The sequence below is a fragment of the Macaca fascicularis genome, chromosome 5 (genome assembly GCF_037993035.2).
Source record: "Macaca fascicularis isolate 582-1 chromosome 5, T2T-MFA8v1.1".
Lineage (NCBI taxonomy): Eukaryota > Metazoa > Chordata > Mammalia > Primates > Cercopithecidae > Macaca > Macaca fascicularis.
This window is the reverse complement of record NC_088379.1, coordinates 173024695-173038050: the sequence shown is the minus strand read 5'-3', so window position 1 is coordinate 173038050 and position 13356 is coordinate 173024695. Positions and strand designations below refer to the sequence as shown.

The 13356-nt window shown below is 36.5% G+C and overlaps 1 protein-coding gene across 2 annotated transcripts in view; it reads right to left on the bottom strand.

Moving 5' to 3' along the window:
- Positions 1 to 3402: 3402 nt before the first annotated feature.
- ANXA10 (annexin A10) overlaps positions 3403 to 13356 on the bottom strand; it is a 78229-nt gene continuing 68275 nt past the window's right edge. For both annotated transcript variants that reach the window (XM_015451009.3, XM_065545674.1), the window contains exons 7-12: positions 13035 to 13088; positions 12845 to 12938; positions 11506 to 11601; positions 9359 to 9417; positions 6409 to 6531; positions 3403 to 3726 (exon numbers count right to left, since the gene is read on the bottom strand). In XM_015451009.3, coding sequence (XP_015306495.3) covers positions 3658 to 3726; positions 6409 to 6531; positions 9359 to 9417; positions 11506 to 11601; positions 12845 to 12938; positions 13035 to 13088 — 495 coding nt within the window. In that variant the 3' untranslated portion in view covers positions 3403 to 3657. The remainder of the gene's footprint in view (positions 3727 to 6408; positions 6532 to 9358; positions 9418 to 11505; positions 11602 to 12844; positions 12939 to 13034; positions 13089 to 13356) is intronic.

Here is a 13356-nt window from a genome sequence, read left to right as displayed (position 1 = left end):
AGTGGCAACCCACTCAGGCCCCCTCCATGCTGTGGAAGCTTTGTTTTTTGCTCTTTGCAATAAATCTTGCTGCTGCCTACTCTTTGGGTCCACACCACCTTTATGAGTTGTAACACTCACCAGGAAGGTCTGCAGCTTCACTTCTGAAGCCAGTGAGACCACAAACCCACTGGGAGGGATGAGCAACTCCAGATGGGAGGAACGAGCAACTCCAGATGTGCCACCTTTATGAACTGTAACACTCACCACGAAGGTCTGCAGCTTCACTCCTGAGGCCAGTGAGACCACGAACCCACCAGAAGGAACGAACACCTCCAGACTCACCGCCTTTAAGAGCTGTAACACTGTGAAGGTCTGCAGCTTCAGTACTGAAGTCAGTGAGACCACAAAACCCACCAGAAGGAAGAAACTCCGGACACATCTGAACATCTGAAGGAACAAACTCTGGAAACACCATCTTTAAGAACTGTAACACTCACTGCGAGGGTCCGCGGCTTCATTCTTGAAGTCAACAAGACCAAGAACCCACCAATTCTGGACACAGTAGTACTATTTTTAGTTTATTGTGAAATCTCCACACTGCTTTTTATAGTGGCTGCATAATTTACATTTCACTGACAGTGTTTAATAGTTCCCTTTACTCTGCATTCTGACCAGCATCTGTTGTTTTGTGATTTTGAAATAAAAGCCATTGTAACTGAGGTGAGGTGATATCTCATTGTGGTTTTGACTTGCATTTCCCTGATGATTAGTGATCTTGAGCATTTTGTCATATACCTCTTGGCCACTTGTATTTCTTCTTTTGAGAAATGTCTATTTATGTCTTAGCCAAATTTTTAATGGGACTGTAGAGTTTTTACTATTCAGTTGTTTGAATTCCTTATATATTCTGGATATTAGCCCCCTTTTGAATGAGTAGTTTGCAAACAGTTTCTTCTATTCAAGTGGTTGTCTCTTCACTTATTGAATGTTTCTTTTGCTGTGCAGAAGCTTTTTAGTTTAATATAGTCCCTTTTGTCTATTTTGGGTTTTGTTGCTTGTGATTTTGAGGTTTTAGCCATAAAATAGTTGCATGGACCAATGTCCTGAAGAGTTTTCCCTATGTATTCTTCTAGTAGTTTTATAGTTTCAGGTATCACATTTAAGTCGTTAGTCCATCTTGAGTTGATTTTTGTACATAGACATAGAGGTCTAGTCTCATTCTTCTGCATATGGCTAGCCAGTTTTTTTTTTTTAATGTGCCATTTATTGAAGATGATGTCTTTTCCCCAGTGTATGTTCCTCATGGCTTTGTTGAAAATCAATTGACTGTAAATATATAGATTTATTTCTTGAGCTTCTATTCTGTTTCTTTGGTCTATATGTCTATTTTTACATTAATACAATGTTGTTTTGGTTACTACAGCCTTGTAATATGTTGGGAAGTCAGGTATGGTGATGTCTCTGCCTTTGGTTTTTCTCAGGATCACTTTAGCTTTTCTGGCTCATTTTGATTAATACAAGTGTCAGGCTAATTTTTTTTTTCTATTTTTGTAAAAACTGACATTGGTGTTTTGATAGGGACTGAATTGAATCTGTATATTGCTTTGTATTATATAATCATTTTAATGATATTAATTCTTCTGATCCATGAGCACATAGTATCTTTCCATTTGTCCTCTTTAATTTTTCATCAGCGTTTCGTAGTTTTCCTAGTAGAAATCTTTCACTTCCTTCATTAAATTTATTCACAGGCATTTTTTTTTTGGTAGCTATGGTAAATAGGATTTAGTTCTTTGTTAATTTTATTTCTCAATGATCTGCCTAATGCTAAGGGTGGGATGTTGAATTCTTGCAATATTATTGTATTGGAGTTCATCTCTCTGTTTAGATCTGCTAGTATTTACTCTGTGAATCTGGGTGCTCTAATGTTGAGTACATATATATTTAGAATGTTATTTCCTTTCACTGGATTGCTTCCTTTATTTTTATGAAATGACCTATGTAGGTTTTTTTTTTACTTTTTGAAATAAAGTCCATTTTATGTATATAAATATAAGTACTCCTGCTTACTCTGGGTTTCTGTTTGCTTGAAATACCTTTTCCAAAGCTTTATTTTCAGTCTTTTTGTGTCTTTATAGGTGAAGTGCATTTCTTGTAGGCAGCATATAGTCGGATCGGTTTTTATCCTTTCAGCCAGTGTATATCTTTTCAGTGGAGAATTTAATCTGTTTATATCCAAGGTTATTACTGATATATGAGGTTTTGTTCTTGTCATAGTGTTAGTTGTTTACTGGTTGTTTTGTACATTCTTTCTTTTTTTTCCTCTGTTTATTCTTGTGGTTTGGTGTTTTTCGGTGGTGGTACCATGTGACTCCTTTCTCTTCCTCATTTGTGTGTTTGCTTTACCAGCAAATTTTACACTTGCATGTGTTTCAGGATGATACTTTTCTTCCTTTTGGTTGCAGGTTACACTCACCCACCCTGCCTCTGGTTTCAGTCCTGACTAGACTGTGGCATCAGTTTAGGTTATTCCCCAAATCTGATCTCAGTGAGTATTTTTCCTTCGTCATTCCTAACTTTCTGAACCTTGAGAGACAGAAGAGACCATGCTCTACTGATGGCACAAAGCATATCATAACTTCCAAAAGTCGTGGAGGCTGCTGTTAAAAGGAAAAGACAGAAACAGAGAGAAATGGCTTTTCTCACATAGCTTGGGCAAGTAGTTGGTTAAGTACTGCCTCAAAAAAAAAAAATAGCTGGAAGCCAAACACATACACATGTGCGTGCACACACACACTATTTTTACACCCAAATCTCTTATACATCTAATCCTGGCAAGCATATATCTGGCTGCATTTTGCTGGTTATATATATATATTTTTTTGTTTGTTTGTTTGTTTTTGTTTTTTTTTTTTTTTTGAGACAGAGTCTTGCTCTGTTGCCCAGGCTGGAGTGCAGTGGCATGATCTCAGCTCACCACAACCTCTGCCTCCCGGGTTCAAGGGATTCTCCTGCCTCAGCCTCCTAAGTAACTTGGATTACAGGCACCTGCCACTATGCCTGGCTAATTTTTGTATTTTTAGTAGAGACGGGGTTTCACCATGTTGGTCAGGCTGGTCTGGAACTCATGACCTAGTGATCTGCCGGCCTTGGCCTCCCAAAGTGCTGGGATTATAGGCATGAGCCACCATGCCCAGTTGCATTTTGCTGGTTTACATCTTTACTTATTTTTAAAGCCTGCTTTAGATGATCACCCTAGCTTTATCATAATTGTATAGGAGTCTCAAAAATTCCCCAAACAACGATGGTCACACTACATTTTCCTTGGTCTTTCAAATAATGATAAAGACAGCCTTGAGCAGACTCTCTTGTTGTAGGTTGTTGATGGTTCTCATTTAAATAAAATCTATTCCAATGCAATTTTTCTATTATGCCATCATGCACAATTTATTTAATTGCTGATTAGATAGTAGGCAAATTCAGGATATTAGGCAAATTCAGTATCATATACTTTCATTCATAGTTTTCTTTGGTTTAGAATAATTTCAAAGATAGAAGAGAAAATATGATTGTATAGTTTTGTTATAGTGCCATGAATGGTACAAATTTATGAGAAAATCTCTATTTGGAAGTATCTAGAAAGAGGAGTGCACAATCCTCCAAGTCCTCTTCATTTTAGTAGTCCTCAGCATCACCAGCACAGATGGCAAGCAGTGCTTTCTCATAATGCCCTGAAGCAAAATTCTGAAAAGAAAAAATATATTTGAAATACAATGTCATAATAGTTCTAAAAAGGAAGCATAATTCCTCTGAACTGCACTATGAAAGAGCCATGGACCATTAGCCTTTCTAAATTTATTTACTTTTCTCATATAAAGATTTAACACATCCTAAGTACTATTCCCACTGAAAGTTGTTAAAGAATGATGATCTGGTTAGAGTCAGTAGTATGTGGTTTGTATAAAGTTGGTTGAACCTGAATGTGTATTTATAAGAACAATAACTTGCCTTAGAATAAAATATTCTCCTGAACTTTAGGAAGATGTGCCCTAATATTATTATTATGATTGTTATAAATGAATGTAGAATGTGGAGAACAAATGAATATGTCTCAAAAGATTTAAAAATGTTTATAATTATTAATGTAGTAATAATTCTACCTCAAGAAATATATATTTAAAAAGTTACTATCAATCATCGATAAGCACAAAGTTTTGTGCTAAAAATATATACACCATAATATTACGTATAATAGTGAAAAACTGAGAAGCAATGTATAATAATGTGAGGTAGTTTGTGTACTTTATAGCTTATACAGTAGAATACCATGATTCAGTAAAAATACTCTTTTACATAGCAAAACATATTATTATTTATATAGTTTTAGAAAATGACTGAAAGTACCTGTCTCAGTGTGTTCTGGCAGCTGTGACAAAAGTACCATAAACTGGGTGACTTATAAACAATAGGAATTTATTTCTAACAGCTCTAGAGGCTGGCAAGACCAAGACCAGGCAGATGTGGTGCCTGCTGAGTGCCTGTCTCTCACAGACAGCCTTCTTCTCATTCTAAGCTCACATGGCAGAAGGGACAAAGGTGATCTCTTCGGCCTATTTTATAAGGACATTAATCCCATTCATGGGCTCCACCTTCATGACCTAATCACCTCACAAAGGCCCCACCTCCTAATATCATCACTTTGGGGTTAGAATTTTAGCAGATACATTTTGGGGAGACACAAACCTGCAGGCCAAAGCAGCATAAAAATTTATTAATGATTATCTGTAGAAAATTAGGGCAATTTTAATTTTCTTATAATGGTCTTCTATAATTTCTATATTTTCCAAAATCAATGGTAGTAATAAATAAATATTATTATAAAATGTTTCTTTGTTAAGTATCAACTTTCATATTAAGGTGCTTTGGCACAAAGTCATGTAATGATAATTCAGTACTTTAAATGCACATAGTAAAGTTGCATTAATTACATTTTCATATTAGCAGACTTTGAGGCGGCTGTGATTAATTATAATAAGTGCCTAAGAACTAATTTATTCATTTAGAAAGTGAATTGTGCCATGCATTTCTCATCACTAAAAGAGTTTAGAGTTTTGAAGGTAGCTGTAGGAGAGTTTTATCAAAGAAGAAGGAATAAGATTTCTCTTAGCTGCTCCATCAACTCTTCCTCTTAGAAACCATTTCAGCTCTCCAGAGGCCTACGGTCTTCTGTGTTATGTGATCTCTTGGGCTTTAGGTTGCTTCTAGATTACTCTTTCAATAAACTAACGCACTGCTTCTTGCAATTACAAATTCCAGTAGAAAACAATGTGAACAAGGTAACAGCTCTTAGCTCTGGGCAAAATACAAGTTAAGCTCTATTCTCATGTCCCTGTGCTCGGCTTGGTTTAATGCTCTGCTTTTACCATCTCGAAATTCTTTAAACTTTTTTGAACAAGGTGCCAAGCATTTTTATTTCCCACTAGACTCTCAGTTAGGTAAATGGTCCTATATATTCTAAGAGTTCTTTGTTAGGTTTTATCAAAATGCAGTGTGAAGTTCAAAAGTATCAGAATCAAAACACTGGCTTGTTCAGTACTGAATCATTGCTCCTTTGCCCTTCAAGGGCTAAAGGGATAAGGATATGTAGAGTTGTACAGAGCTAGGAACATTAAGTCCCTCCGAATTAGCAGTTTATGATATTTGACTGACTGCCCTGCCTTCTATGACAATATGAGAGGAGAGCTGAACTGACTTAAGAAACCTCTTCACAAGTAATGCAGCCTTTTGCAATGTATATTTTTCCTGAGCCTGATCACATTTCAGAATTTAGCTCTTTAAGCACAGTTATAGAGAATTAGTATTTTACATGACTGCATCAATGCTTCTGGGTAAAACACATCAAAGAGGAATAAGTTCTGTCGCTGAGGTAAAGGGTTTTCTTTTTTTCTTTTTCCGAGACGGAGTCTCACTCTGTCGCCCAGGCTGGAGTGCAGTGGCTCGATCTCGGCTCACTGAAACCTCCGCCTCCCGGGTTCACGCGATTCTCCTGCCTCAGCCTCCCAAGTAGCTGGGACTACAGGCGCCCGCCACTACGCCTGGCTAATTTTTTTGTATTTTTAGTAGAGACGGGGTTTCACTGTGTTAGCCAGCATGGTCTCGATCTCCTGACCTCGTGATCCATCCGCCTTGGCCTCCCAAAGTGCTGGGATTACAGGCTTGAGCCACCGCGCCCAGCCGAGGTAAAGGGTTTTCTAAGTTAGCACCTGTTGATGTTCTAAAGACTGTGTAGAGGAAAAAAGTAGGTTATCCCCGTCTGAACAGTTACCTTTTTAGACTCTGCCATGAAGTTATTTGAATGAGAGCTTTTATCTCAGTTTCAAAAAGGAGGAAATGTGGGTCCAAATAAATCATGTGTCGGAGACTTACTCTGATATCATGAAATAGGGATTTTCCATATCGCTCTTTGTATCGTTTCCTTATGGTCAGCAGGTCTATTTCACTTCTGGCAATGATAATCCTGATTACAGTTTTATTATGGAAACCGAAGTCCTAAAGATACAGAAAAGTGGGGGAAGTGAGAAGACAGCCTCTTAAAAGTCAGTCTGTCCCAAATGGATACACCCCTTTTCCGTAGTCATTTTCTCTTCTTCCTGAGTTCTTCCAACACTGGCATCACCGGCTGTGGCTCAGATCCTGAGTGGCTCAGATCCTGAGTCATTTCTGTCACTTCTCGCTCTCCCTTACTGCATGCTGACATTGAATTATTCTCTCCTATTTTCTGAATGCCTTGTGCTCTCTATTCCAGTGCCACCACCTTGACTCTGACTCTTATCATTTCACCCGATTCTGCAATAGTTGCTCCCCCTTTTTAGTCTTGTCAACCTTCACACTGTCCCGCTCACACTGCATTATAAACTACAAATCTGATCCTGTGGTCCTTCTCGGTAAGAATTCTTCCTTGGAGGGGCAGACGTTCTGAGCTCTCTCAGATGGACATTGATTTGTGTAAGAGAGCAATAACATTTTAATTTTCTTTTCTGGTCATTATTGAGAAATTATAAAAATTAGAATTCTAAGTGCTTCAAATATTTGCTGATTTAAATTCAAATGCAGAAAAATACAAAATCAACGTCTGTATGCTAGCCCCCCAAATACTACACCCCCACAAATCAGGTTCAAATTGTCTTTCCAAACGGAGTAATCCTGACATCTAGTGGCCAGAAAACAGAATCTAAGTTTTGAAGCCTAAATGTTTTGGATGTATATTACTAATAAACTTTTCCTAATTTGAGGTGGTTAAAATGAATGATCTAACCAAGTATTCAAATTTAAAATGTAGCTCGTTCACTTTAGAGTGCACTTGAGAAGAACGCAGAATATAGCTTTGGTTCAGGAGTGATTAAAGCAGCTTTTTAACAAATATTTGACATTTGAGGTCTTCATGTATCAAAAATTACATTGCTTGAATATATAATCCTTCTCTGTTCCTACAGACCGCTTGTGAATACACATATCTTCCTTTTGCCTTATAACACATACACAGCAAAAATACAGTTTTCATGTATTATTAGAATAAGTAGCCTTGAATTTGTGCAAAATTGGAATCAAGGTAATTGTGATTATTTTCCCATAGTCATTCACAAGAGAAGCTTCATACTGTTGTTGTAGTGGTTGGTTATTTGAGAAAGAAACGATTGAAATCATCCTATAGCATTTCCCAATACACTATTTCAAATAAATGTTTAACCGAATCAACTGTTTCTCCCAGAAAATAGAATAAAAGAGAAGCAAGACGGTGAACATTGATTTTCCTTTTGTGTTCTGGGGTTACCCAGGTTCTTCCTCTGCATAAATGAGAAATACATTGCAGAAAATATATAATAACATATTTCTGACTATTAACATATTTTCCCAGCATGCTGGCTACTTTTAAGAAGTACATCTGTTAAATTTACTTTGAGGATAAAACTGGTTATTAAAATTACTGTACTATTGGATTTATTTTTAATCATTTTCTCTGAGTTTTCAAGGCTATGACATGTGTATAATCATCTGTATGAGGCTTCTTTCTTTTTCTTTTTCTCTCTCTCTTTTTTTTTTCCAGACACAGTCTCCCTCTAAGGCCCAGGCTGGAGTGCAGTGGCTCTATCTCGGCTCACTGCAAGCTCCGCCTCCCGGGTTCACGCCTTTCTTCTGCTTCCACCTCCTGAGTAGCTGGGACTACAGGCACTTGCAACGACTGCCCGGCTAATTTTTTGTATTTTTAGTAGAGACGGGGTTTCACCGTGTTAGCCAGGATGGTCTCCATCTCCTGACCTCGTGATCCACCCGCCTCGGCCTCCCAAAGTGCTGGGATTACAGGCGTGAGCCGCCGCGCCCCGCCGAGACTTTCTTTTTCTAACTATGTGTCATGTATATATGGATAAGTTGTGCATTATGTGATGCACTTCAGTGTTTTTTAAAAAACGAATGCTCCAGGCCAGGCGCGGTGGCTCACGCCTGTGGTCCCAGCACTCTGGGAGGCCGAGGCGGGCATATCACCAGGTCAGGAGATCGAGACCATCCTGGCTAACACGGTGAAACCCCATCTCTACTAAAAAAAACCCAAAAAACTAGCCGGGCGAGGTGGCGGGCGCCTGTAGTCCCAGCTACTTGGGAGGCTGAGGCAGGAGAATGGCGTGAACCCGGGAGGCGGAGCTTGCAGTGAGCCGAAATCGCGCCACTGCACTCCAGCCTGGGAGACACAGCCAGACTCCATCTCAAAAAAAAAAAAAAAAAAAAAAAAAAAAAAAAAAAAAAAACGCCCCAAAGTATGTGTGACTGAATAACGCACTGAAGTATGAAATACATTCCCATTTAATTACAAAAATAGATTTAGACTTTATGGTTTTCTAGTTGTCACTTTAAATACTTTTTGAAAATAACACAATGTTTAAAAATATCCATTGATGTAATTTCGTGTATTGAAACTTCAGGAACGTGGCAATTTCTTGCTGACAGTTTGTAATATTTTGACATTTTCTGCTTACTGCCATATGTTTTGTACTTGCATAAGTCCGATGTGGGGATCTTTGGAAATATACAAAGACATTTGAATTTACCAGTTTCTGCAGATGTTAAATAACCTCTAAAGTACACGGGGATATATACCCCAAATATGGTTCCCTAAATTTGATACAGAAAGCAGAGCATTATTTTTATTGGATGTGTCTTATTTTTGGTGTCTAAACCATTTTGTTTTTCACTTGGGTGTATTTTCTTTGTACATACAAGTTCAAAAATGGTAATGAACATTTAAATGATGGAAGTAAATTTATCCTTTGACAAACAGACACAATTTCTGGAGAAATTTAAAAAATATATGAGTCTTACTTACATGAATTGCACTATATAATCTATAAGCAAAATAGGCTGGTTTGTCTCGAACACAGAGAACTAGGAGAAATCAGAGAGAGAAGAAACATTGAGAGTGAAAACATACATTTTCGTCAGAATTTGAGAAAAAATAGCACTTTTCCTGTTACAATTCTTACATTGTATTATAATGTCAACACTTACAATAATGGTAACACTATAAGCCACAGGAAAAAAATATAAAGCAACAACATTATAATGAGTCATGCAGATTTTCACTTGATCTATTTCTATCTGTTGGAACTCTTATTAGTTCCTTCATGTAGCCTAATGAAGAAAACTTTATCATCTTTATCTGAAAATTAAATCAAAAGAGCTTCAAAGAAACCTAGGTTATTACCACTATTATAGATTATTATTATCATCATTGTAGGATTCAATATGATATAGCTCCCATGTAATTTGTTCATCTATTTGAATACTATTTTTAGTAACTTATAGATTTGTGAGTAGACCTGAAGTCTCTGAAGGAGAAACTGTATGGACCACAACTGGTGTAGAACAGTTTTAGAAGTCATCTAATAAAAACTGCTAAGGCATTAGAACAGCCTAGAGAATGGTCAACAGTTATCCTTGCTGGAAGTCAGCTGATGATCATAAACTTTCAGTAATGTTTATTTGAATAGGTTAACAAATTAATACATGAATGGGTAATGTATGAGAGGCTATAATCTCTAGCCAGAATGAAATCATCATAACAGTGTTTCCCTAGTAGTTTAAGTAATGATTTTAGGTTGTGAGATTATACCCTCATCTTTTCTTTCATTTTTAATACATGAAACAACATAATCACTCTTGAGTCATAGTCTTTATAACCTCCTTGAAGGCAGTGACTTTTGCTGTTTTTGTTGTTTCATTGTTCTATCTGTCGTGCCTAAGTCAGTGTCTAGAACAGTAGGTGCTCAATAAATGTCTACTGAGTGAATAAATCAGTTGAAATGTTTTCTGCCATTTATAATGTCCACCACTTCCTCTCTTATGCCCACTGCTTTGTGGCAGGGGTCTATAGTGGAAAGAAAGCTATCTTGAGATTCGGATATTATGAGTTTTAGTCATAACTTGGTTGCTAATCAGCTGATCGGCTTTGAGGCAGTCAGTTAATTTCCTTAGGCATTGTTTATAAAGTGAAGGATTTTGATGTGGTATGTGGTTATTAAATTTTGTAGAGAATTTTCTGGAATAAATGTGACATCCTCAGAAAAAAATACACAGTTATTAATAGTCATTTCTTGCATACTATTTTAGGGGCTTCATCAAACTGTTTTCATGGAACCCTAGCTTGAGACTTCTTTACTGGATAAGCTGCAAAAGTTCCTTTATCTCTCAACTGTCACACTCATGTATGCTTCTGCCATTCAAGGATGGAAAATCACAATATTCATTTATTCAACTAGTATCTAGGTGATTACTTGACTGTGCCTTCGATGGAGATATTTCACAATGACCCCCTTTGGTCGTCCCTGAAATGTGTGCTGTCAGCTCACAGCACAGTACGAGACAAAGGTAGTTCTATTGCACAGGTAGTTCTATTGCAGTTTTTCTGGATAAGTAGCCCTGTTTTGTCCTCTATGGAGGGATATTATTTCTTAGGAAGGAGCAAGAGGTGTGCCACTATCACAATAGCCTGAGGAAAATCACTACTTAGTAAATCTCTTTTATGGTAGGATTTACTCCTAAACCAAAATTTGTTAGTAATGGTCACTAAAAAATCCTTTACCTCCTAAAGAGAAGAGAAGCACACTGTTAAGTATTTATCTGCTCTTGAGCAAGGGAATGGAAGTCAGTAAAGATAAAATGGATTGAACAGTGTGAGAAGCCAATTCCGAAGAGAAAATACCTGAGAATGATGTGTTTTTCTGGTATGAAAGTTGAACTAGCTGTTGGGGGGGTATCAGTTCATTAAAGTCATCAGGTTGCCAGTTTAGTGCATTTTATTAGTAACTGATGTACTCTTCCACTATGGAGTTTACGTCCTTTTAAATAATAAAATTCAAAGGAAAAAAATGACTCGATCAAGAGCTTACTCATGTGTCTTTAGTTCATTCAGAGCCGCTCAGCATTTATTAAGAAATAAAATGTCTGCTGTACTTCAAATAATTTATTACTTACCAATTGCAACCAACAGCTCCTGAAAGTATCCATCATAACATTCATTAATGGCATCTACCATGTCTTGCCCAGAAATATTTTGAAATTCCTGAAAAACTTCAACAAATTGATGTAATTCAAAGGAGATTTTGAAAATATTATAAATTTATAATATAAATATTAATTAGATTGTTACACATACTAAAAATCCATATTTTCCATAAAATAATTAAAAGTACTACTGCTACCAATTCTGTTTATTATAAATACCATTGAAACAAATATAGATACTCTTAGTAGAGTCATCATAAATCTTGAACTTGAAAGACCTGTTATTATTCTCTTCTCCTGGGGAACAAATGCCACCTCCAGTGAGACCTACTAACTCACTGCTGATTTAAATTGAGAGGAAGCACACAGCAAGCCATTATTTATGGACCAGTTATTTAGGACATATAGGCTTATGTCAACAACAAACTTCCTACTAGAGCTTAAATATGAGAATTAAGTGTAAAAGTCCTCTCTGTGATGATTAAAATAGCAGTCAAAGTATCTATAAAGAACATTCTGAGAAAGATGAAATCAACTTTATGGTTATAGACTAGAGTTTACTAATTTAGAATTGTGATAAATTAAGATTCCTTATTTCAAGAACTTAGTTATATGACTATCCCAGGCAACTTTAGTTCTCATCCATTCTTACTCAAAATTAGAAGCAAGAAGATGTCTTTTCATTATTATTATATGATTATCATTAAGACAGGTAATGTCTCTTATTGACTTGTAAAGTCCAGATGTGGGATTGGGGTAGGGTAGGCCATCTGTTGAAAATTTTCAGCCATTTGTGTATTTTATATAGAAAAAAAACAAAATTTGTTTTTAATAAAAGAAAAAGATATTGTAGTTTAGGGAATAAACAAAGGGCAAACTAACATGAGTGCACTCTCTAAAACCAATAAGGTTCTATCAATATTGCAGAAATCATGACATCAATAATAATGACCTTGATGCAGTATTGACTGGTTAAACTATATTTACTATACATTTTTGCAAGACAACATATAATATACCTAGTAAGAAATAGCTAATATATTTGAATAAGTACTCCATCAAATACAGAGATAATTTTTAAAATGCTCAATATTTGAAAGTTATTGGAAAAAATATTAAGGAAATACTTATCCCTTAGTAATGTCATTAAATAAGGCACATCTTATAAACAAAATTCAAAGTAAGTACCTTTGAGGTAACTGACTTTCCTCCATTTCCTTGTAATATATCATTTTTGTTTCTAGTAAACCACCTTCTTTTTGTTATATAATAGGCCGAGTAGCTGGAAAGAACCCCAGTTCATAATTACCCAGCCACAGCTGCTGGTAGCTCTTGTTGCACAGGATCATTTGCAGCATGGTTTTGTGCTCCCCCGTCTTCTGCTGACAGGCTTCCCATAGGACCTGGAACATTAGCCAGCAGAGAAGTAGCATCAGAACCACTCCAGCCCATTTTAACCAAGGTTCTTTGCAATCAGTCTGAGAACTGGCTCTAGTTACCATTGCATCCTGAGCAGCCATAGCAGGGTCTGCATATCCTTCCTCTCTGGTCCCCTGTAAAGTAAGCACAGGTTTTCCATGTAAATGTTCTTAGTCAGCAACTCATATAGGATTAGTGGGACCAAAATCCTTGAACTACTAAATATTCTGATTGTTCCTAAGGAACTTCTATTATTATCTGGAGTAAGCGTTCATTTCCTGATTTCCTGAATACTTTAGAAGATAGTATATAAGGTGTTGTCTTAAAATGTGCATTATTTTATTTTACTTTTTCTTTGCAGCACTAGTAATGTTTGAAAGACATTGAGGCATTTTTCAGTTT